Here is a 22,243-nt window from a genome sequence, read left to right as displayed (position 1 = left end):
GAGCCCACTCTCCTCCAGCCCTGTTCCAAAATCGTAAAGCATGTGTCCTTGGGAACAAACCACACACCACTCCGACAGTCTGCATTAGATACTGGACTAGAAGCCTGAGTAGCAGCCCAAGGCTTTTAAGTGTGTGTGTGTGTGTGTGTGTGTGTGTGTGTATGTGTGAGTATGTGTGTGTGTGAGTGTGTGTGTGTGTGTGTGCGTGTGCGTGTGCGTGTGAGAAGAATAGCTCACATGGCGGCCAGGAAACAGAAGAATACAGGAAGGGACCAGGTCAAGATACAGCTCCCAAGGACAGTCCCTCAGTGAGACTTCTTCCAGCTCAGTCCCAATCTCCTTCACCACTTTCCCCTTATGTCACCCTTTTGTAAATCCATCGGGAACTAATCCATTGATTAGTTCAGCCCTTTTGTGATCTAACTGTCTCTAGCAAAGCCTTACACACTCTGGAGTGCTTCTTAAGCCAACCAGTTAACAGTCAGACCACACCTCATAGGACAGGCAAAATGATAGTCCCAGCAGTGATGGTTGACTTTGGACATTTTGAATCTGCAGTGGCCTGACCACCCAAGCTCTCCGAGGAGACTGCGCTGAATGTTAGTTAACTGATTAGAGCACCCCTAACAACCATGGTTCTCCATTTTCTGCACAATACCCAGTAAATTAGCTGCTGTAATCAACATTTTCAAATAAAGCCACCTTTGTGGTGTTAGATGAACTGTCCCACTATGGTCTCTGAGCACACTGAGGTGGGCGGGGCTGAGCTGTCCTGGTGGCACTGCTTGGTGTACTCAAGAGACTTTGAACTGTCAGTTTATGATGGACCCATCTGTAGCCTCTGTGGGTGGGGGGACATCTGGGCTGTCCTTTATTCACTCCGTAACGTCACTTTTACAAGGTCATGAGACCAATCGGTGGGAAGCTCAGGCTTGTCTTAACCTTTAACTGGATCTTCAAGTGTCCTGAGACACCTTGGGTTGAAGCTAACATTGTGGGGACATAAGTAATGTTTAATTATCACCAACGAACTACGTTCCCTCCCAATGGCCTCCTTTCAAGCAAGCGCTCTCTGTTTTCATAAGTGCTGGGCCCCAGGGAGAAGATAATGTCAGCAGCGCTGTTTCCGAAAATGCGCCGTTAATCTCCAGCAGCGCTGAGAGACACTGGCCCGGGAATACCCAGCTCCCTCCAGAACATTCTGTATCCAACTTGATCTTTGCTTTATGTCTGTGTTATCGAACCCATCCAAAAAGCCCAGGTCTGTCAGAATGGATTCACTGCAGATTTAGATCCCAGTAAACCAAAGGAGAGGCTGCCCATAACAGGCCCACACCAGCGATCAGACCACACATGCCTGGGAGAAGTTTGCATGCAATCTGTTGTCCTTGAGAGGGTCAGGGCCATTCCTTTCAGGGATTGGTGACCTTCACTGTCCCTGGCTCCTTCTTGTGTTTTTTTGCCATACAAGTGACGGCTGCATTCCTCGTGGAATTACTGATATCCATGGATGGTTATCATATCTGCTGTCCTCTAGGCAGGGGTGACACTAAAGAAAGCCAGAGCTGGACTCTTAGCCTGTTGACAGAGAAATGAGCAGGAGCCTGTGGCATCCCGCCAGAGATGAGAGAGCAACCAGGACTCGCTGTCTCGGGATAGGCTCTCGGCTCCCAGCAGTGTGGGACTCCACCTTCTTCCTGTAGGACCCATAAAATTTCTGACTTGGGACCCCTCCCTGGATACCGTGTAGGGCAGAACAGGGCTGAATGTGCAAAGCTGCCTTTCATCCAACTGACACCTCTTTCTGTTCCTGGCTTCTAAACGTAACGGTGCCCGCCATGACTCCTGATCTAGCCAAGCATCCTGGAGTCATGGAGATATCTCTAACTAATAATGATGTTCCATTTCCCCTTATACCTCAGGGACTTCACCACTCTCAGCCACCTTCAGCTCGAGGTCGCCTAATAGCTTTGAGTTCCACAGATGCCAAGTTCAGCTTCACACGGTGTGCCTGGGTTCTGAGACTTGCAACCATGATTTTGTTGCTGTTGTTTTGTTTTTTAAACCTGAACCAGAGAAATCACATAAACCTTCTTTATGGACCGACTTTCCTTTAGATGTTGTCCCTTTTGTCACTGCTGTGGCTTCGAAGGTCGCTCTCTTAGCTCTTTCCTGCATGCTGTAAGGAGCTTGCAACCTGGCTTTTATACTCCAACCACGACCCTGATGGACTTTGACCTGTGGTTCTGTCTTCCCACAATGCCTTCCGGTTCCTAATGTTTGGTTTTGATCGATGGAGGGCACCGAGTGTTTCTCATCCACTCATCCACCGGGAGGCCTCTTTGCCTCGACTGGGTGTTAGACAGAAATTGTCTTTCTGGGTTTTTTTTTTTCTACAAGCTGTCAGGCTTCCTCTGTGGTTGCAGAACCTGTAACTGTCTGCTCTGTTCCATACAAAGGGTGGGCAAGATCTCCAGAGCCTTCAGAGCTTTCAGCTTTACAATCTTAATTCAAAAGGAAGTTGTCTTAAAAACACTTATAACATATAATTACTGTTCATGTTTGAAGATGAAGATTCTGGGGGAAGAAAACTCATCCCAGCAGAAGCTCCTCAGCGATTACCCAGTTACACGTATTACTCATCCTTCCGTGAGAACACTTGGACTTGCCTTCCGCAACAGAAGGAGCTGGGCCGTCCCGCCACGGCAGAGGAAGGCGGGGGTGGAAGACAAGGGGGCAGAAGGCAGGCAGGGCCTCTCTGGAGATGAGATGTCCCCATGGAAGAGACCAGGTATCCCCTCCCTTTCTCAGGTAGCACTTGTCTCTGATTTGAGGTGTCAAGACTGAACCGCATACACTCCACGGGGCTCTGCAAACTCAGGTCCCAGAGGATCTGGCAGGAAAGCCTACCAGTGCTAGTTCTGGGAATTAAAGTGAAGGACAGGATGAGATGCTGACACTCATTTGCCAGGGCATTAGGCACATGGATGCGGTGCCTTCAAAGTGCCTTATCTACTACCTAGGACAAATCAGGTCCTCAAAGACCCCGCAGGTGGGCAGGACTGTATTCAAACCAGAGTGCTGGGTTCAGATGCTGCCCTTGCTGGACCAGTCAGGACAGTTGTTCTTGCTCCTCACCATTCATCTTCCTGTTCATTAGTAAGCTTTGTCTCCAAACAGAACCCTGACCGCTGAGTCTCCACAGCGATGGCTGTTGTGTCAATCAGACTGCCCAACCCCCACCCTTCCAGATTCCTTGATGGGTCACTGCCCTGCTCTGGCACACCATCCTTGAAGTGTAGAACAAGCCAGCACGAGATTCTTGGTATCTCATGTCTGCTGCAGGGGGTAAAACTGAGTCTGTCCTGGGGCCGGAGCTTCTTGTTGGCCTTGAGCATCCCAAGGACTGAGTTTTGGAGAGTTGCAACACACTCGCTTTTGGCTCTTGGAAGTTCCCCTTCCCTCCCCAACAGTCACACTAAAGTGATTTCCCATTCCTCACTAGCACATAGAACTTACTGATATGCATGGAGATCTCTTTGTTTCTACCTCTCTCTCTCCTCTCCTCTCTCTCTCTCTCTCTCTCTCTCTCTCTCTCTCCCCACCCCTCCCTCTCCTTCTCTCTCTCTCTCTCTCTCTCTCTCTCTCTCTCTCCTCTTTCCCTCTCCCTCTCTCTCTCTCTCCCTCCCCCTCTCTCCCTCCCCCTCTCTCTCTCTCTCTCTCTCTCTCTCTCTCTCTCCCCCTCTCTCCCTCCCCCTCTCTCCCTCTCCCTCTCTCCCTCCCCCCCCCCCCTCTCTCTCTCTCTCTCTCTCTCTCTCTCCCCCTCTCTCCCTCCCCCTCTCTCCCTCTCCCTCTCTCCCTCCCCCTCTCTCCCTCCCCCCCTCTCTCCCCCTCTCTCTCTCTCCCTCTCCCTCTCCCTCTCTCTCTCCCTCTCTCTCTCCCCCCCTCTTTCTTTTTCTGTGACAAAGGCAGCCTAAGAGAGAAGTGATTTAGTTCGGCTCACACTCAGAGGGCACAGCTGCCCTGGTAGAAATGAGGATCTTGGTCATATGATGCCTTGGTGCCCTATTGCTATGAAAGGGCTCCATGACCACAGCAACTCACATAACAGAAAGCATTTAAATGGGGCTGGTCTACCGTTTCGGAAGTCTAGCCCACTATCATCGTGACAAAAGTGTGACAGCACACAGGTAGACACGGTGCTGGAGAAGTAGCAGAGAGTTCTACATTAGATCTGAAGGCAGCCAGAGGAGAGAGACTCCGGGCTCATTGAAACCTCAAAGTCCACTCCCAGTGACACTCTTCCTCCAACCAGGGCACACCTCCCAATCCTTTCAAGTAGTGCCACTCCCTGGCGATCAAGTAAGTATTCAGAACCATGAACCTGTGGGGGAACTAAATCATTCAAACTGCTCTGCAGGGCATCCACAGTCAGGAAACAGGTGAATCCTGGTTCTGTTTGGTGCTCTCCTTTTAAATCAGTCTGAGATGCTACCCCATTGAATGTTGCTCCCCCTTTCAGGGTGAGTGCTCCAACCTCAGTGAAAGCCCCCCACCCAGATACAACCAGAGCTGTCACTCCAGCATGCTTCTACATTTTGTCAAGTTGACAATCAAGATGAAACATCGTAGCAACTGAACTGCATGTCCTGTCAGCCTTCTCTCAGTGTGTTTCCCTCCTCTTGTCACATTTCCTGTGGTGCCTCAGGTGACTCACACCCGGCCCCACAGAACCACACGTTGAATACCCACCAGGACATGTGTGTTTTCAATTCCTAGGTCGTCTAAATGAAAAGTTAGTTTTGCTGGGCAGTGTTCAGGGCGACACACTGTTAGCCTTGAGGTAAGGCCCTCGTGTTGACCACCAAAGGAAGTGACTGTCAGGACTACACACTGTTCCCGTGGACAGTACTGGTTTTCACCTGGACCCACCCACTTGGAAGTTTTTCCACTGGGGTAGAATCACCAGCATTATACTTACCATTTTGATCATTTCAAAGTATACAGTTCAGTGGGTTCTTAAAAATACATTAACAATGTTGTAGAGCTGTCACCACTGTGTAGTTTTGGGCCATCTTCATAGTGCCAGAGGAAATCTTAGTAAATGTTCATTCTCCATTACCTCCATTCCACTTGATGGCCACTAACTTCCTGTCTCTGTGAACGAACTTACTGTGAACATTTCACGTCAGTGGGTTCACTCTGTGTGAACTTTTCTACATAGCCTTTTACGTCTGGCATACCATGTGCAAGGTTTGTTCAGGTGGTAGTAATACTTCATGGTTTTTTTGTCTCCAGAATGTACCAGGCTCTGGTTTCTCACTCACCACTTGGTGACTTTGGCTATATTGAACAACAGTGTATGAGCATGTTGTGTGCATCTTAGTTTGGTTGTATGTTTTCATTTCTCTCAGGTTTCATATGCAGGAGTAAAACACTGAGTCATGTGGTAAGATGACCCTACCTGATTATTATTCTTTTAGAGATATATTTGTTTTATGTATATGAGCACACTGTCACTGTCTTCAGACACTCAAGAAGAGGGCATCGGATCCCGTTACGAATGGTTGTGAGCCACCATGTGGTTGCTAGGAATTGGACACAGGCCCCCTGGAAGAACAGTCAGTGCTCTAACCACTGAGCCATCTCTCCAGCCCTGACTCTCTGATTTGGGGGTCAGTGCTGACTTTTCTCTGTGGGGCTATGTTCTTCAGTGTCCCCCATCATGTGTGAGGCTCTTGTGTTTCCGTATCTTGGCTGACATTGTTTTTACCACCTGTTTAGTGTGCAAGTGTGTGGGTTTTTTACATGTATACATAAGTGTACATATGTGTAGAAGCCAGAGGTCAACCTCAGGTGTCATTCTTTCAGAGCCTCATCAAGATAAGGTCTCTTACTGGGACCTAGGGCCCACCAGTTTATCTAGACTGGGGAGACCAACCTGTCTCTGTCTTCTCAGACCTGGGGTTAAAAGCACTCACTCTACTCCTGGCTTTTCCCATGAGTTCTGGGGACTGAACTCAGGTCCCCTGCTTTATGTGACAAAGTACATCCTCCATTTCACCCAGATCTCCTCAGCCAGCATGCTTTCTGATCAAAACAGAGCCACAGAGAATTACACTGGCTCTTTTAATCACCACGAAGTATGCGAGCCCGTGTTTTTAAAACACATTAACAGTCATTTGTGACTATCCCAGATAACCTGTACCCTGAGCTATTTCCACAACTCCCCTTGTTTGATCATGACTAAACAAACAGCATCTCTCTGTGCGGTAAGTGCCATCCCTCCCCCTACTGGCCACAAGGCATCTGGTGGCACCCTGGAAGTTTGCCCTAATGATGATGCCTTGATTGCTTAACAGTGGCCTCTCCCTCTGCTTTCAGAACACTCTGGAAGCCTGTCACAGACAGATAATGTGAGCTACACCAGTACGGAGCTCTGAACTTACCTGCCTTGGAGTGTCTTGATCCATAGATTGAGGGAATTTCATCAAACGTGGGGTATTTTTATTGTTTGGTGACTCCGTCCACACATACCATGTCTCTTCATCAGTCCTGCCTCTCATCCTCTTGCCCCCAGTCTCTCCTCTGCCCTTACCACCACCATTCCCCTCCTCAGTTTTGTGTGTTGTTTTTCACATGTCCCAGCATGTCTCTTAGTACCGCCTATATGCACACAGCTGTAGGCGTCATGGATCATGGGTAGCCTCTCGGGGGTCACATCCTATAAGAGAGCTGACTCTCAGATTTCGGGAATTTTTTTTTTTTTTTTTTGAAACGTTATTTTTCAACCCTTTCCTCTTTCCTCTCCGTTTGCAGTGCCTCTGACTCCTGAAGGCTGCTCTCCAGTTTCCCCTTTACACCTAAAGGGGATCCTTTCATCCTGTGATGCTGAGGCCTGCTCAGTTCTGCAAATGTTCATCTCATTATCACACCTTTCAACTCCAGTATTCTCTTGCTTCCTTTTTATAATCTCTGCCTCCTTGCTGGTGCTTCTTACAGAGACATCCTCCTAATTCCTATTGGTCGGTCTTCGGGTGTGGTTCCCTTTAACTTCTTTGTTTGTTGTTTTTATTTGTTTAAGATGCATTGTAAACCCCAGTGAACCCGGAACTTACTCTGTAGCTCAGGCTAGCATCAAACTGGCGACTCTTCTCTTTGCCTGTTTGCCGAGTGCTAGGACTCCAGACAGCATCATTACCTTGGGATACTTCTTGAACGATTTAATTGAGTTTATTTAGACTTTTCTGGTGAAGCTGAGGTGCAGGCTTCCTTAGGAACAGTTCATTTTAGTTGTTCTCTTCCTGCATGGAGGCTATTCTTTTTCATACTTCATATTCTTAGTCATTTCTGTTGTTGAGAACTGGACATCTTACACCGTGGAAGCAACAGTTGTAGAAATCAGATCCCCAACCAGCGATCGGCCATACTTACTGACGTTTGTCTCCATCGCTCACGGTTAAAAGGGTCAATCTCAGAAAGCCTGCGTGCCTTTCCTTATGTGCCCACAATGTCTGCTCCATCAGATTCACAGAAGGAAAAGCTCGCCCAGTGTTTGCACATGGTCTATTGAACTGGGACCAGCACTCAGCCAGGCAGCCCTTGTAACTCTTCTGCTCACCTGCCTCTTTACCTAAAGGCCACATCTCTTCTTTGATATTTACTAAATGAACACACAGCCTGGGCATGAGTGCGGCATCCCCAGTCCCAAAGCATCTTCCAATTCCTTATTCCCCAAGCACCTCCTATCCACCAAAGCGCTTCTCAATCCAATTGCCATCCGTTGCCTCAGGCAACAACAGCCACATGAATGCTTTGACAGACAGGCTTAAGCCAGCTGCATTGGCTCCTGGCAGGTTCCTGGGATGGGAGCTAAGAGCAAAGCCTTTGGATCAGTCTTCCTGGAGGTTGGTGGGCATGCGCTTTTGGGAACGGTGAGTCCTGGAGAGGTTTGCTGTTCCAGCAAAAGTGCTGTTATTAGAGCAGAGCGTGGGCTGTGTTGTTCAAGGATACCATTGGGTTGGGAGTATGGAGTGGACAACGTGAGTTTTCTGAACTAGGCACGATCAGGGATAGATGTGGGAGACTTCCCTGCTCTGGTATAGAGAAGACACAGAGAAAAATCTACTTGCTGCAAAAGGTCATTGTTACTAAGATTCAGTTGCTCTCTCTCTCTCTCTCTCTCTCTCTCTCTCTCCCTCCCTCCCTCCTCCCTCTTTGTGTTTGTGTGTCTGTCTCTCTTTTAAAGGATTTATATATTTATTATGTATACAGTATTCTGCCTGCATGCATGCTTACAAGCCAGGAGAGGGCACCAGACCTCATTACAGATGGTTGTGACCCACCATGTGGTTGCTGGGAATTGAACTCAAGACCTCTGGAAGAGCAGTCAGTGTTCTTAACCACTGAGCCATCTCTCCGGCCTCAGTTGCTTTCTCTTAAGGTCCTTATGGTCACTGACAGTTTTTGGTCAGTCCCAAAGTTTAGCTCTGAAACTTTTTGCCTGTGTTTCTTTACCTTGAGGAAGGATTTCAGAGTGCTTTACTGTGCGGTGTATTTTCATAGGATGCTGTGGTTAGGGCTGAGGAAAGTCTTTCCCAGCAGATGTGCTAACAATTATCATGTGTCTGTCTGTCACTATAACAATACTGGGGTGGGAGAGGACGGCCCCCAACAGACAACCAAGGTGTCCTTGCTGGCAGGCTGCACTAACCTGGACCAACTGGGACTTGCTTGTCAGCCATACTTACTGCTACCATAGCTCTAAGTGCCTCTGCTGAACCTCTGGCCTGTCCATTCCAGGAAGCACGTAAATCCGTGAATATGGGGGAAGGGGAAGTCTTCTGGAAAAAACAGCAGGAGTTTCCATGCAGTCAAAGTCTTTGATGTTAGTAAAATCCCCCTCCCCCCCTTTTTTATATAGAACCCTCTAGGACAAGTGGGCCCAGTGGAGAAAAAAAAAAATGTGTATGCCAAACAGTTGGCATAGAAACCTAGAAGGCTCACAGAGCATCTGAATAATTTCTGTGGGTACCAAACAGTTCCTCTGACTTAGAAACCAAGGCTGGCTGAAAAATCGGGCACTGTGGGTTTCCATCTTTCCTGATTGGTGATTCTCAACCCCAGCTGTGCAGCAAAATTACCTGGAAGCTCTGTTCTAAGCAGAGCAGACTTCTGCCCTCATGGAGATGTCAAAGATGCATGAAGCATAAAAAGGCTTGGTGCAGTGCAAATATCTGTGAGCCGCAGACAGTTTCCTCCGCATCCACCCGAGTCCCAGACCCTCCTCATCTGGGAAGACGCTGGCGGGACCTCTAAGAAAAACTGCCCTGGTTTCTCATATACAATTATCATATCTTTCTTTACATTTTTTTTTTTACTTCCTACGTTCCAGTGTTTCTCGTTTGGTTTTAAATGTCTCTTTATAATTGGTTCCTTTTAATCCGGTCTAGAGCAGTGTCCACAGGGAATTTCATAAGTCTGTTTCTAATTTACGGCAAGCCCCACCCCACCTTTATTTTCCTCCTTGACTTCGTGAGAGGGTGGGTAACTGCACTCTTTTTAAATACTGACCCGCCTAGGGCAGACCACCCATGAATTTATAAAAAGCCTTATCCTGACAGATACATGGCACAAACCCTACTTGAGTCTAGGGTTGGTCAAACTGTTTCTGCCCACGACCCTTCTTTGCCTGCGAATTTTTTTATGTGTTCCTGCCTTCTAGGAGGTGAAAGCCAGGAAAGATGGGATATTTGCTTTACAGGGTCCTCTGGAAAGTTGGGGGGATCCCAAATCTGGACATGGTGGAGCTTGCAAATGTGCCAGTTGGAAATGAAGTTGAGATAGGACGTTCTTAGAACCCCCAGAACCTGGATCTTTGGCTAGGACGCCTGCAGTCCTAACACTGCGATTCCTTTTGCAGGCCCAGTCTCCTGATCGCGGCTGGCATATGGGGCCATGGCCCGGCTCCCGGGCCACCCGGAGGCCCCCGGCGCAGAGCCTGGCAGCGCGGGCCGAGGGGGCCGAGGAGGGCGCGGGCCCCGGGCGCGCCACGTCATTATCAACGTCGGGGGCTGCAGGGTGCGTCTGGCCTGGGCCGCTCTGGCTCGCTGTCCCCTGGCGCGCCTCGAGCGCCTGCGAGCCTGCCGCGGCCACGACGAGCTGCTGCGCGTGTGTGACGACTACGACGTGAGCCGCGACGAGTTCTTCTTCGACCGCAGCCCGTGCGCTTTCCGCGCCATCGTAGCGCTGCTGCGCGCCGGCAAGCTGCGGCTGCTGCGCGGCCCGTGCGCCCTGGCCTTCCGCGACGAGCTGGCCTACTGGGGCATCGACGAGGCGCGGCTGGAGCGCTGCTGCCTCCGCCGTCTGCGCCGCCGCGAGGAGGAGGCGGCCGAGGCGCGCGCGCCGCCGGCCCGAGGCCCGCCGAGCAGCCCGGCCCGAGCCCTGGGGAGCGGGCGGCTGGAGCGAGGCCGACGGCGCCTGCGCGACGTGGTGGAGAACCCGCACTCCGGGCTGGCGGGCAAGCTCTTCGCCTACGTCTCCGTGGCCTTCGTGGCCGTCACGGCCGTCGGCCTGTGCCTGAGCACCATGCCCGACGTCCGCGCAGAAGAGGAACGGGTGAGCGTGGGCGCGGGCTGCCGGACAGACGGGGCCAGCATCAGGGGTGGGTGTGGTCAGAAGGCTCTAGGTGGGATGCAGAGATTCAAAGAGTGTGTGCAGATGACTTTTTTAGGGTTGTCCACTATGCCCGTGCAGTGACTAGAGCACTCCACACCCCCTTTCTATGCTAGTTGAGAGACCAGGAGTGAGGGTCCACTGAGTTGATGCAGGGGGCTCCACGATTTAAGTCCCAGGGCAAGGATGCACAGCTTTTTCTTCTGGGACCCTCTCTGTATCTTCAACAGCTCAGCAAGCAGTACCTACAAACTCTAGACAAGGCAAAGCTAAGAAGAAGTGCCCAGTATCTTAAGGTTCTAGAATGGCAGTTCTCAACCTGGGGGTCAAACGACCCTTTCACGGGGGTTGTGTATCAAATGTTTACATTATTATTCTTGACAGTAGCAAAATTACAGTTATGAGGTAGCAATGAAAATAGTTTTATGGCTGGGGGTCACCAGAGCACGAGGAACTCTATTAAAGGGTCTCAGCTTTAGAAAGGTTGAGAACTGCCGCTCTACAGAATTGTATGGGCCAAAATCGGATATCCCAGGGTGAGAGGGCCTTTATGAAGAAACCAGGACTCCGGTCTTGTTGAGCGACCTGTTTTCCTCTTTTCTCTGTCTTGCCCACCAGCCCTAGAATGCCAGCACAGGAAATGGAGACAGACTTGTTATTCGTGGTTAGTCAGTTCTCCTGACAGGCAAGAGGAGATAAAAACAGAACAGACCAACTAAAAAGCATTTGCTAGCGTTGATCATCATGGAGTTCTGGAAACAACTGGGGATAGATACTATGTAGCCAGACTGGGGTCTGTATCTGGGGATGCTGGGATTCCTGCAGAAGACAAGCTACACTTGAATTTAGCTCAGTGCTACTCCAAGTCCTTCCAGTCTCTTCCCTGGGCACCCCCACCCCGTCCCACTGAGCAGACACTTCCAACTTCCTCACGGATACCCCTCCCTTGGACAGAGCTCTCGGGCCAGCTCCTTAGAGTCCTATCCTGTCGTGGCCAATGCCCAGTGCTCAACTAATGGGATCAACCCATTCAGAGAAAGAGAATGTATGAGAGCTTGGCAGCCCTGGCTGCAAAGTAAACTTGAATGTAAACTTGCAGAAATTTGTTTGGCTTGCTTCATCGTTGGGCATCCCAAGCATGAGCCAAGTCCAGTCATTTTAAGTATTCACGAGTTTCTGGTTCTAAGATGGTACTTGAGGCGGGAAGTTTGGCTCAGTTGTAAATCATTTTGGCTAGCTTATACAGTGGAGGTGGGGTGGGGAAGAGACATTCAAAGTGTTGGATTTTTTTCATAGGAATCACTCCACATACTGCTGAGAAAGAAAGGCATGTGGAAAAAACTGTCCAACAGGGAAGCCTCAGCTAGAGATGACTGACCTGGGAAAGTCCAAGCCCCAGACCCCCTAGAAACATCTGCTCACCTCCAGGCACCCCAGCTGTAGAGACTTCCAAGCACCATCTTCTGAATTCAGTTACAATGAAACAGTGGTGACCCCTAGACTAGAAACAGATGTCTTCCAAGGTGTGTCCACATTGCTACTGTATACAGGCTTGCACTGTCTCTTTGGAAACCTGTTCTGTCACTGTAAATAGATAGTTCCACAGAATCTGCCTTAAGGACTCCAGGATGCTTTGGCATCTGCTCTCCAGCGCCTTAATGACAAAATGAACACCCGACACTTTCCAGTGGTCCAACTTGATCCAGCTGGGTCAATTCCTTTTGTCCTCTGCCTGGGATATGGGAAACCAAGAAATGTCAATAGCTCATCTGGAAAATTGATCTGACCAAACATCACCAAACAGCTGCCAATCACCCCCCATAGTAAAACCATGGCTTTAATGTGATTGGGATAAGTTCTTAAAGTTGTGGCTTGGGCCATGATGCTCAGCATATGGGGCAACGTGAGTACAAATCTCCTTCTCTAGTGAGCCCTTTTTGCGGCTATCGATACATTAGTTCTTTTGGTTTTTTTTTTCATTAATTAATTAATTAATTCCCTTTACATCCTGATTGTAGTCCCTGTTCTCTCCTCTCAGTCCCACCTTCGCCACCCCTCACCCACCCCACCCCCTTCTCTAAGGAGAAAGGGAGTCCCTCTCATGGGTACCAATCCTCCCCAACACATACACAAAATATCAAGTCCAAGCAGGTCTAAGTGCATCCTCTCCCACTGAGGCCAAACAAAGAAAGCCACCTAGATAGGGAAAAGTGATCCAAAGGCAGGCTACAGAGTAAGAGACATCCCCAGCTCCAGTTGTTAGGGGACCCACATGAAGACCAAGCCACACACACACATCTGCTACATATGTGTGGGGAGGCCTAGGTCCAGCCCATTCATGCTCTTGGGTTAGTGGTTCAGTCTCTGTGAGCCCCCATGAACCCAGAAACATTAGTTCTTGTGAGAAGTAGTTTTTGACACATGGAAGGGATACCTTTCTGTATACACAGAGCTCTCTATATGTGTTGGTTAGGTAATGGGAAGCCATAGCCGCTCCTATATCATGTTCTCTGACACATCTTAGGATACCTGGATCCAGACGCTGCACAGAATGGTCCTCTGGAGTCTTAAGATGTTTGAGAAATGTCTGCCCTCTGCTCGCTTTAGGTGTACATATATAAGCAGTGTTGTGACCACACCCCAGAAAAAAGCCTTATATCCATGGACTGTGTTATGTTTAGTAAAACATACATGAAACTTGCCATCCTGCCACGGTACAGCATGTAGCAGCAATGCCTCGCACATTCACAGGTGTGTGGCTTTTACCCACCCATCTCCAGAACTCTCCACCATCTTAAGAACAGCAGAGTGTACCAGGCCTGCTTAGCAGGAAGGGTTGAATAAACGGGGTTAACTGGGCACCAGTGATAACGCTGGCTGGCAGCTCCATCAGGTTCTGGTGCACTTGTTCCATAGGCCACTGATGTAGAAACCACAGCCTGCCTTCCTGTGGCACACACAGCTCTGTGGAATGTCTCCCTGGGATTGGCCAATGTGGAACAAGGTTAGCCCCTTCCTGAGGCTGTTGGATCTAACATTGCCTTTTACCTTCAGGCCATGGTTTCTGGTTCCTTCATCACCAACACAGTCATTGTGACTTTCACTTTCACACGCCTCGTCTTATTGAACACAGCCTCCTGTATGTGCAAACCCTAGACCGTTGTCAAGGCCCCCTGGGTAGCTAGGCCAGCCTCCCTTCTCAGGGCCTGTAACTTTATCACACTGCAAATTCCTTTTGCCTCATGCCGTGACATTTTTCTTAGACAATTTCTTGGTAGCAAGCAAAATCATGGTGCATTCTACATAAGCCTGCTGCCTTGTCCTCCAGACAGAGGATTCCATGTGCTCTGTCTGGGTTGGGAGCCACACCTGCCTGCTGGCCCCAGAGTCCAACAGGTACCTGTTGACCTGGAACCCTGTTCAGGCTGTGTGACCTGACTCTGCACCGATGCCAGGAGACCAGTGCAGTGCTTGCTGTGCAGAAGTGTGTTTGCACACAGCCTTTCTGTCGGAGTCACATCATCTACCGGCCTGCAAGCTTTCAGCTTCTCAGACCTGTTGGTTGTAAAATGCTGTTCTTATGGGGTTGTTCTTTCTCATATTTCTTGTGCTGTGTTCATAACCACACTCTATGCAGATTGCCCACAAATTTTCTCTGGGGGATTGTGTTGTGGCACTGTACCTCTGCCACACCTGGCTCCCAGTCTCTCAGTCCCAGTAGACTGTGCCCTTACCCTAATCCCTTGGAGAGCATTCACTCAGTATCTATGTCTTTTAGAGAAGAAAAATATCATTGCTTTCTAAACCTACAGTGTAAAAATGGAGCTGCCAACCTATAGCCTGAAAATGTATGGCCAGAACAGCTGATGTGAATTCTTCAACTCTTAAAAAGTACATCCTGGGGCTGGAGAGATGGCTCAGTGGTTAAGAGCACTGACTGCTCTTCCAGAGGTCCTGAGTTCAAATCCCACAACCACATGGTGGCTCACAACCGTCTATAACAAGATCTGATGCCCTCTTCTGGTGTGTCTGATGGTAGCTACTGTATATTTACATATAATAAATAAAATCTTAAAGAAAAATACCATTGTACCTGTTTCCTAAATCCCCAGGTAGACACCTCATGGCAATATGCAGATTTCCCATTTTTGCATACTAAATTGTGGCCCTGGGGTCACTAAACAGTGTCTCAGCACCAGGTGCTGAAGGAGGTAGGAAGTACTAGGAAGCCAGGGCCTGGAGTAGGTCTTGTGATGGAGATTGGGCTCAGTACTGTGTTTCTCTAAGCTCTTGCCCTCTGCTTGCAGAGGAGGCAGGAGTCTCCATCACAGCTGATATCTAGAGAAAGTCTCCAGTGACTATAGCCTTCACTAGGTGCATGATGCAGGCCAGTGTTAAAGAGTGTGCTTAGCATCACATGCCCTTTCCTGGGGAGACATGAACAAACATCTGTTCAGATAGACACCTAGGCAATGACTACCCAGTGAGTGTATGATGTGTACTTACAGGGCAGTGAGCGGCCACTTAGGCAGCTCTATTACTGAAAAGCTCACCCAGTACTGGTGAGAACTCATGAAAACTGCATCTCTGAAATTTTCTACCTAGGTTCCAGGCAGCTTTGGGATCTGGAGAGATGGTTCAGCAGTTAAGAGCACTAGCTGCTCTTCCAGAGCACCTGCACTCCTATCCCCAGATCTCACATGACAGGTCCCAACCATCATAACAACCACCCCAAGGGAACAGAGACATTCTTCTGGCTTCTAAAGACACTGCGTGCATGTGCTACACATACATGTTGAAGGCAAAACACCCATATACAATAAACAAATTCTCCTCTCCCACAGTCACTAATCTTATACAGCATTAGAAAAGAACATAGTGAATCCTATAAATTTCAGGAGCTTCCTGAGCCTTGTAAGTAAACTGCTTCCTAAATCTTATTAGCCTGTCCCCCCCCCCCCCCACTCTAGGAGACAATGTTTCAACTGAAAGGAAATAGCTACATAACATTAGAATCCTTAGGGACCACCAGGACAGCAGTGCTACAGAAATCTATTACTAACACAAGCCCTGGCCGTGACTGTCCCTGACTAATATAGAGTCATTCGGAAATAGATGTCCTCTGAGACCTTATCTACAGAGTCGATGTGACCATGGAAATGTGCTCTTCTCTTGGGTTTGAAGGTACTGTTCTTGGTAGGAAATGTCCAGAGGTTATCCTTTGGGCTAGGAGGTTATGTTGCAGTTTTGAGTGGATCCAAAGTGTGCAGAGATGGTGCGCAGAGAATTTTATGCCAACAGATAGCTGCAAGGTTCCCTCTATGCGGTGGTGGCTGCTGTGTTGCCTGGAGACAGAGCTAAGCGCTTGCCTGAGCCCTGGCACACAGCGGGGACGGGCTGTGCTTGCCAGCCTGCCCGAGAACAGCCTGTCGCTGTTGAAGGCCCATGGGGTGCAGGGTGCTTTTCAAAATCCATCATTTCCTTTTGCGCCGGGCTGCGTGGCTGCACCAGTCAGTGTTTCCTTTTGCTCACGTGATTTAATTTACTGCTCTTGTAATGAGCTATGGATTTCATGCCTGGGACTTCAGCTTTGAATTTACTGAGACTGTTTCTGCAGCAGCCTGGAAATCTGCTGACAAAAGTTGCTGCTGAAAAGACACATGAGGGGCCCAAGCACAGAGTTCTGCCACCTTCCGGCAGAGCGAGGGTTTCAGCGGACACACACATACCTTGAATTTGTTGTCCTTGCCTCTGACATAGACGGCTATTTATGCCTTTGTAATTCTTGCCTCTGCACCATCTCTGGGAACCTCTGGCTGCTGCTTTCATGGGATATAAAGTCTGAAGCTCAAGGAGGCTCATCTCAGAACCTCAGGGCGGGGCTGAGGTGGGGGCTCTTGATGAAGAAGAGGTTGCAGAGGAACTACCAGGGGAGCTTCAGTGCTGGGCTCCCCATCCACGTTGGTATGAAAACGGCTGCTATACGTGACACCGAGCCAGACTCCTGAGGCTCAACATCAAGGCTCCTTCCATCATATCAGTGTGGCCAGCAGCATGGTTTCTATGTCCCCTAGAGGCTCTAAGCATGCATGTCCCACCTAACAAGAACAAGAGAATGCAGGCTTTGGGTGAGGCTAGAGTCAAGCAGCTGGGCCTCTTGATATCTGCAGTGCACTAGTGCATAGGGAACCAGGTGGAATTGTCATAACCAGGTAGCTGAGGACCTGAGAAAGGAAAGTCTCAGTTGCTCTTTGCTGAGAGGAGAGGCATAGCCTGCTCAGTACCCTTTACCTTTAGTGGCAGTAACAGACCACTGCCCAGAACTGCTCTTGAGCACACACACTAGGGAGTGTTACCAGGTCTTGTCGCAGCCTGAGGCCAGATCACTACAGGACCACTATGTGGTTAGGTCAGTGAGCTCTAGATTCCATGTGCCCTGTCTAGCTGGTAGTGTGCTTGATTGGTGTGCCTGCCTGCCTGCAGATCTGTCTTCCAGCAAACAAGCAGTGACATTCCTGCTGAGCTGCGATCAGGGGGACAGAGTAAGGTCTGTTGGCATTTCTCTTGTTCCTCAGATTGCTGGGACTGTGATGAGTGCCTGGTACGTGGCTTTGTGCCTCATACAGCTGCTGTCGTTGGTATGGCCAACCCCACTGCTCAGTTAGCGTGGGAGCCCATGGCCAAGACTGCTGCCTGTTTCTGTGTGAGGCACTGTGGGAGCTTCTAGAGGCATGGGGACACTGAGACCTGGTCACTTTGGTGATAAAACGACAGCATTTGTCTTTATCAGATTCTTATACAAGTGTGGCAGAGAAAGTCTAGATGTGTGTTTTGGATTTTTGCCTTCGTTTGAAAAACATTATATTAAAGATATACCTAAATGCCCAGAAGAGAAACTGCAAGACAAGACTCTTCCCTTCAATATCCATCCTAGGTCTTTCATCTGCTTGTGGAAACATGAGATAATAATTTTTATTAATTGTGAGTATATGTGCATGCACACATGTGAAAGCCAGAACTGTTGGGTGCCCTAGAGCTGGCGTTACGGACAGTTATGAGCTGCCTGATGTGGATGCTAGGAATCACTCTGGTCCTCTGAAAGAGCATCAAATGCTCCTAACCATTGGGCCATCTCCTTAGCCCCTAAATGCCTATTCTGACTTTTTTCGGGACCACGTATTTCTCCTCTATGGCTCAATTTCTCCATGAAGCAATGCAGGCCCCGTGATTCTGGAGAGTTAGGGAACTCAAGTTATCCTGCTGCTCACCATAATACGGATGTAGCTGGAAGGGCCATGGTAGCACCGTAAGAGGGGATTAGTGTGGTACAGGTGGGACCAGCCCCATGAAGTAGACATCCCGGAAGGTTCTGATGGGCAGCCGGGACTGTTGATGTGCAGACACAGCAGACCTGGATGAGAACGGCAGACCAGGAAACCCCTCCACCTCCACTGGTGGCAGGGTTGGCACACAAAGACCAGAGGTTCTGCCCTAGGGCCCCGTTTTCCGTTAGCCATCTGTGTGTAGAAGTCACTCTGCCCCACTGACCTCTGCGTCGGCTGGCGAGCTCAGCTGTGACAAGAGCCCACTGGATCTGAGGGCAGTCGAAGACTTTTCTACGTGTGTATGATTTCATGGCCTCCAAGCACTTCCCTAAGCAGGACTGAATTATTTTGACAGATGAGATGTATTTTTTGAAGGGAATGTGGTTCACCCAAGCATAAATTCACCAGGCACTACCCAGTTGGGAGAACATTTTAAAAATATTTTTAAAAGATTCATTTATTATATATGAGTACACTGAAGCTGTCTTCAGACACACCAGAAGAGAGCATGGGGGTCCTACAGATGGTTGTGAGGCACCATGTGGTTGCTGGGAATTGAACTCAGGATCTCTGGAAGATCAGTCAGTGCTCTTAACCACTGAGCCATCTCTCCAGCCCAAAATGATTGTTTTTGACTCCAGCTAAGCTTGAAATATCAAAGTGTAGCACAAAGGGGAAGTTGTCAAAATTCACCAAGTTAGCCACAGCCAGCTTACGTCATTTTACCAAAACCGTTCCCCAGCAAGGCTCCGTGGAAAGGTCAGCTGGGGCTGGGGCTCTCAGTTCCCTGTCTGCCAGGAGAAGTCTGTCCTTCCACACAGACACCACCCTGGAAAAGTTCACTTTCCTGAACCGAGAGTCAGTTTCCTCTCTTACACGTGAACTTAGATGTCTTAAAAAAATAATAATAATAAGGCCACCACCTCTGTGGGTACAGAGCCTGGAGGAAGCACTGAAGCCTCACATTCTAATGTTGACCGTGAGCATTTATTTCTATGGGCAGTTGCAAAAGGCAGAGCTGTTTCCAGCCAGAGCATCAGGGGATTTAACCAGAGGGCCAGCTAGGCCAGTAGTCTTTTGTTTGCCACCTTCCTCCCAACAACCCCCTTTTCTGCCAGAATGGTGACCTAGTCAACAGCTGGGCAGTCGGCTTGTCTCCCAGCATCATGGCCAGAGCCCTGTCGTATCATCTCTGTGCCTGTCTGCGTAGCATTGGGGGAACGCGGTGTTCCCTAGCTCTTTGCTCTTGTAACTTATTCTGAGATGACCGTTCTTGTCCTCATATGGCTTTGAGGAGTCTCATTGTGTGGTGTGTTGCAGCTTCTCAGTGGGCCCCAGGGTGGCTCCACAGTCTGCTCCTCAGAGGTCAAGCCAATGACCTTGGGACTATTTATCTTTATGTCCATCCAATGTTGTAAGGGGGCCAAACCAGTGAAAGGACCTGTGGTGGTTTATATATGCTCCACCCAGAGAATGGACAATTAGAAGGTGTGGCCCTGTTGGAGTAGGCGTGGACTTTAAGATGCTCATCCTAGCTGCCTGGACGTCAGTATTCTGCTAGCAGCCTTCAGATGAAGATATAGAACTCTCAGTTCCTCCTACACCATGCCTGCCTGGATGCTGCCATGTTTCCCACCTTGACAATAATGGACTGAACCTGTAAGCCAGCCCCAATTAAATGTCCTTATAAGAGCTGCTTTGGTCATGGTGTCTGTTCACAACAGTAAAACCCTAACTAAGACAGGACCCTTCTCCAAATTCACCCTTCTCCAACACTACCTCATAGCTATTAAAGTCTGCTTGGCTATGTGATCAGTGTGCTTTTACGAGCATATCTGCTGATTACTCCTCTGCTGTTCTTAGGTGCTTGGTTGTCTTTGAACCTTTGTGCACCCTGAAGTGTTTTCCCATTGCTCTCATGTGTATTTTTGCCTAGGCTTCTGCCTGCTATGGGCATACCCTCCCCACCCCGCTTTCCCTGTCACTGAGACCCCTACTTCAGCAGGAAGTTCAGGGGGCCCAGAGTCCTCTTCCTGCTGAGTACCGGCTGAGTACAATGCCAAACCAACTGCGTTCAGTAAACACAGTACTTTGCCTGTGTGCCCTTTTAAGCCAGGGGTGGGCCAACCTAGCCCTGGACGCTGGTGCCTCCAATTTACAATCCTGCATAAGAAGCCTGCCTGCAGTGAGCCTGACCCTCCGTGGATGTCTGTTGATTGGAGTGTGCTCCTGCCCCCTGTGGAGGCCGAAAGAGGCTCTGTGCCCTGCGCTGTGGCTTAGCACACTGAATGAGGAAGCTAGAAGTAACTTAATTACACCTCATAGGGGCATTTCCTAAAAGTCAGCATTGCTTCTAACTAATCGTAATAGGCTGCTGTAAATAAGTTCTTCACTTATCATGATATGGTGAAATATGGGTGGCGAAACAAATATAAATGTTGCTTATACTCCTGTGACTCCGATAGTCCGGGTACACGGTTCAGCATAAGCTCTGAGCATAGACTCAGAGTCATTACCCCTGAGTCCGCCCATTTGAAGCGGGTCCTTCTGTTGTTGGGATGCACCGTGAGCAGGAAGCGCTGTTTTAACAGATCCTCTCATTTCTAGTTTCCGATTCCTGGGGCAGTGGTTGCAATCCAAAGACTCGCCTGTTGACAACCAACACTGGCTCCCTCCTCGAAGGCAGTAGCCACCTTCTCTATGGATTTAACGGCAAATCCAGAAGAACTAGCTACAGCTGTACTCAAAGGAAGTGAATCTGTCAAGGTGGCTGGCTATAAAGTAAACAGAAAAATCCAGTTACTTCTTTGCATATCAGAATAGTTTTTTTTAAAAAAACAGTGGGAAAACAGTTCTGTTAGTATTAGGATAAAAACGTGAAGTGTCTAGGGATAAACTTAGCAAGAAAGGCTCAGTGTTAAAAAGAGAAGCCGGCATGAGGCTGGCTGAGGCATTAGCGGGTAGGGCAGCATGTTCTGTGCTTGGGTGGGAGAAGGGCCATCCCTCCTCAGACCCCAGTCGATACACAACACTGTCAGTCACAAGCCCAGGGGGTGCTCTTGGATGTGCTACAGGATGTAGTTAAGGACCTAGAAACATGCATGTGTAGGCTCTCATTTTTCTTTTTTTAATTGGATATATTTTATTTACATTTCAGATGTTATCCCCTTTCCTGCTTTCCCCTCCATAAGCCTCCTATCCCATCCACCCTCCCCCCTGCTTCTATGAGGGTGCTCTCCCACCTCCCCACCCTGACATTCCCCTACATTGAGGCATCGAGCCTTGGTAGGACCAAGGACTTCTCTTCCATTGATGCCCAACAAGGCCACCCTCTGCTCCATATGCACCTGGAGCCATGCCAGCCATTTGTACTTTTTAGATAGTGTTTTAGTCCCTGGGAACTCTGGTTGGTTGGTATTGTTCTTATGGGGTTGCAAACCCCTTCAGCTCCTTCAATCTTTTCTCTAACTCCTCTATTGGGGACCCCATTCTCTGTTCAATGGTTGGCTGAGAGCATTCATATCTGTATTTGTCAGACTCTGGGAGAATCTCTCAGGAGACAGTATGTCAGACTCCTGTCAGCATGTACTTCTTGGTATCCGCAATAATGTCTGGGTTTGGTGGCTGTATATGAATTGGATCTCTGGGGCAGTCTTTGGATAGCTTTTCCTTTAGTCTCTGCTCCAAACTTTGTATTTGTATTTCCTCCTGTGAACATTTTTGTCCTCCCCTTTCTAGAAAGGACTGAAGAATCCACACTTTGGTCTTCTTCCTTCTTGAGTTTCATGTGGTCTGTGAATTGTATCTCGGGTAATCCGAGCTTTTGTGCTAATATCCATTTATCAGTGAGTGCATACCATGTGTGTGCTTTTTTTTTTTTTTTTTTTTTTTTTTTTTTTTTTTTTGTGCTTGGGTTACCTTACTCAGGATGGTATTTTCTAGTTCCATCCATTTGCCTAAGAATTTCATGAAGTCATTGGCTCTGATTTTTCAAAACCTACTTTTAATAAGGGTTCTTACATGTTTTAACCTCCCTTCTAGTTCACCACCCATCAAAGGTAGTAAAAAAGAAAGATTATTAGGATATGGGGTGTGTGGGCCTGTTTAGAAATGGTTCTTTAGAGCAAATTCAATCTGCATTGTCAGGACATGAGCAGTTTAGTTCACAGGAGGCAACAACAGCTCTATCCGCTGCAAACACCATTCACGAATCAGCAACAGTAGGTCCATCCAGAAGAAGCTGT

At 48.8% G+C, this 22,243-nt stretch overlaps 1 protein-coding gene across 3 annotated transcripts in view; it reads left to right on the top strand.

Moving 5' to 3' along the window:
* Positions 1 to 22,243, top strand: part of KCNG2 (potassium voltage-gated channel modifier subfamily G member 2) — a 65,032-nt gene that overhangs the window by 28,308 nt on the left and 14,481 nt on the right. For all 3 annotated transcript variants that reach the window (XM_080919961.1, XM_080919960.1, XM_080919962.1), the window contains exon 2: positions 9,923 to 10,617. In XM_080919961.1, the coding sequence (XP_080776087.1) occupies positions 9,958 to 10,617 (660 nt within the window). In that variant the 5' untranslated portion in view covers positions 9,923 to 9,957. The remainder of the gene's footprint in view (positions 1 to 9,922; positions 10,618 to 22,243) is intronic.

This window comes from Micromys minutus, assembly GCF_963924665.1.
Source record: "Micromys minutus genome assembly, chromosome: 8".
In the NCBI taxonomy this organism is placed as follows: Eukaryota; Metazoa; Chordata; class Mammalia; order Rodentia; family Muridae; genus Micromys; species Micromys minutus.
The sequence above is the reverse complement of the archived record's forward strand: the minus strand, read 5'-3'. Positions and strand labels throughout refer to the sequence as shown.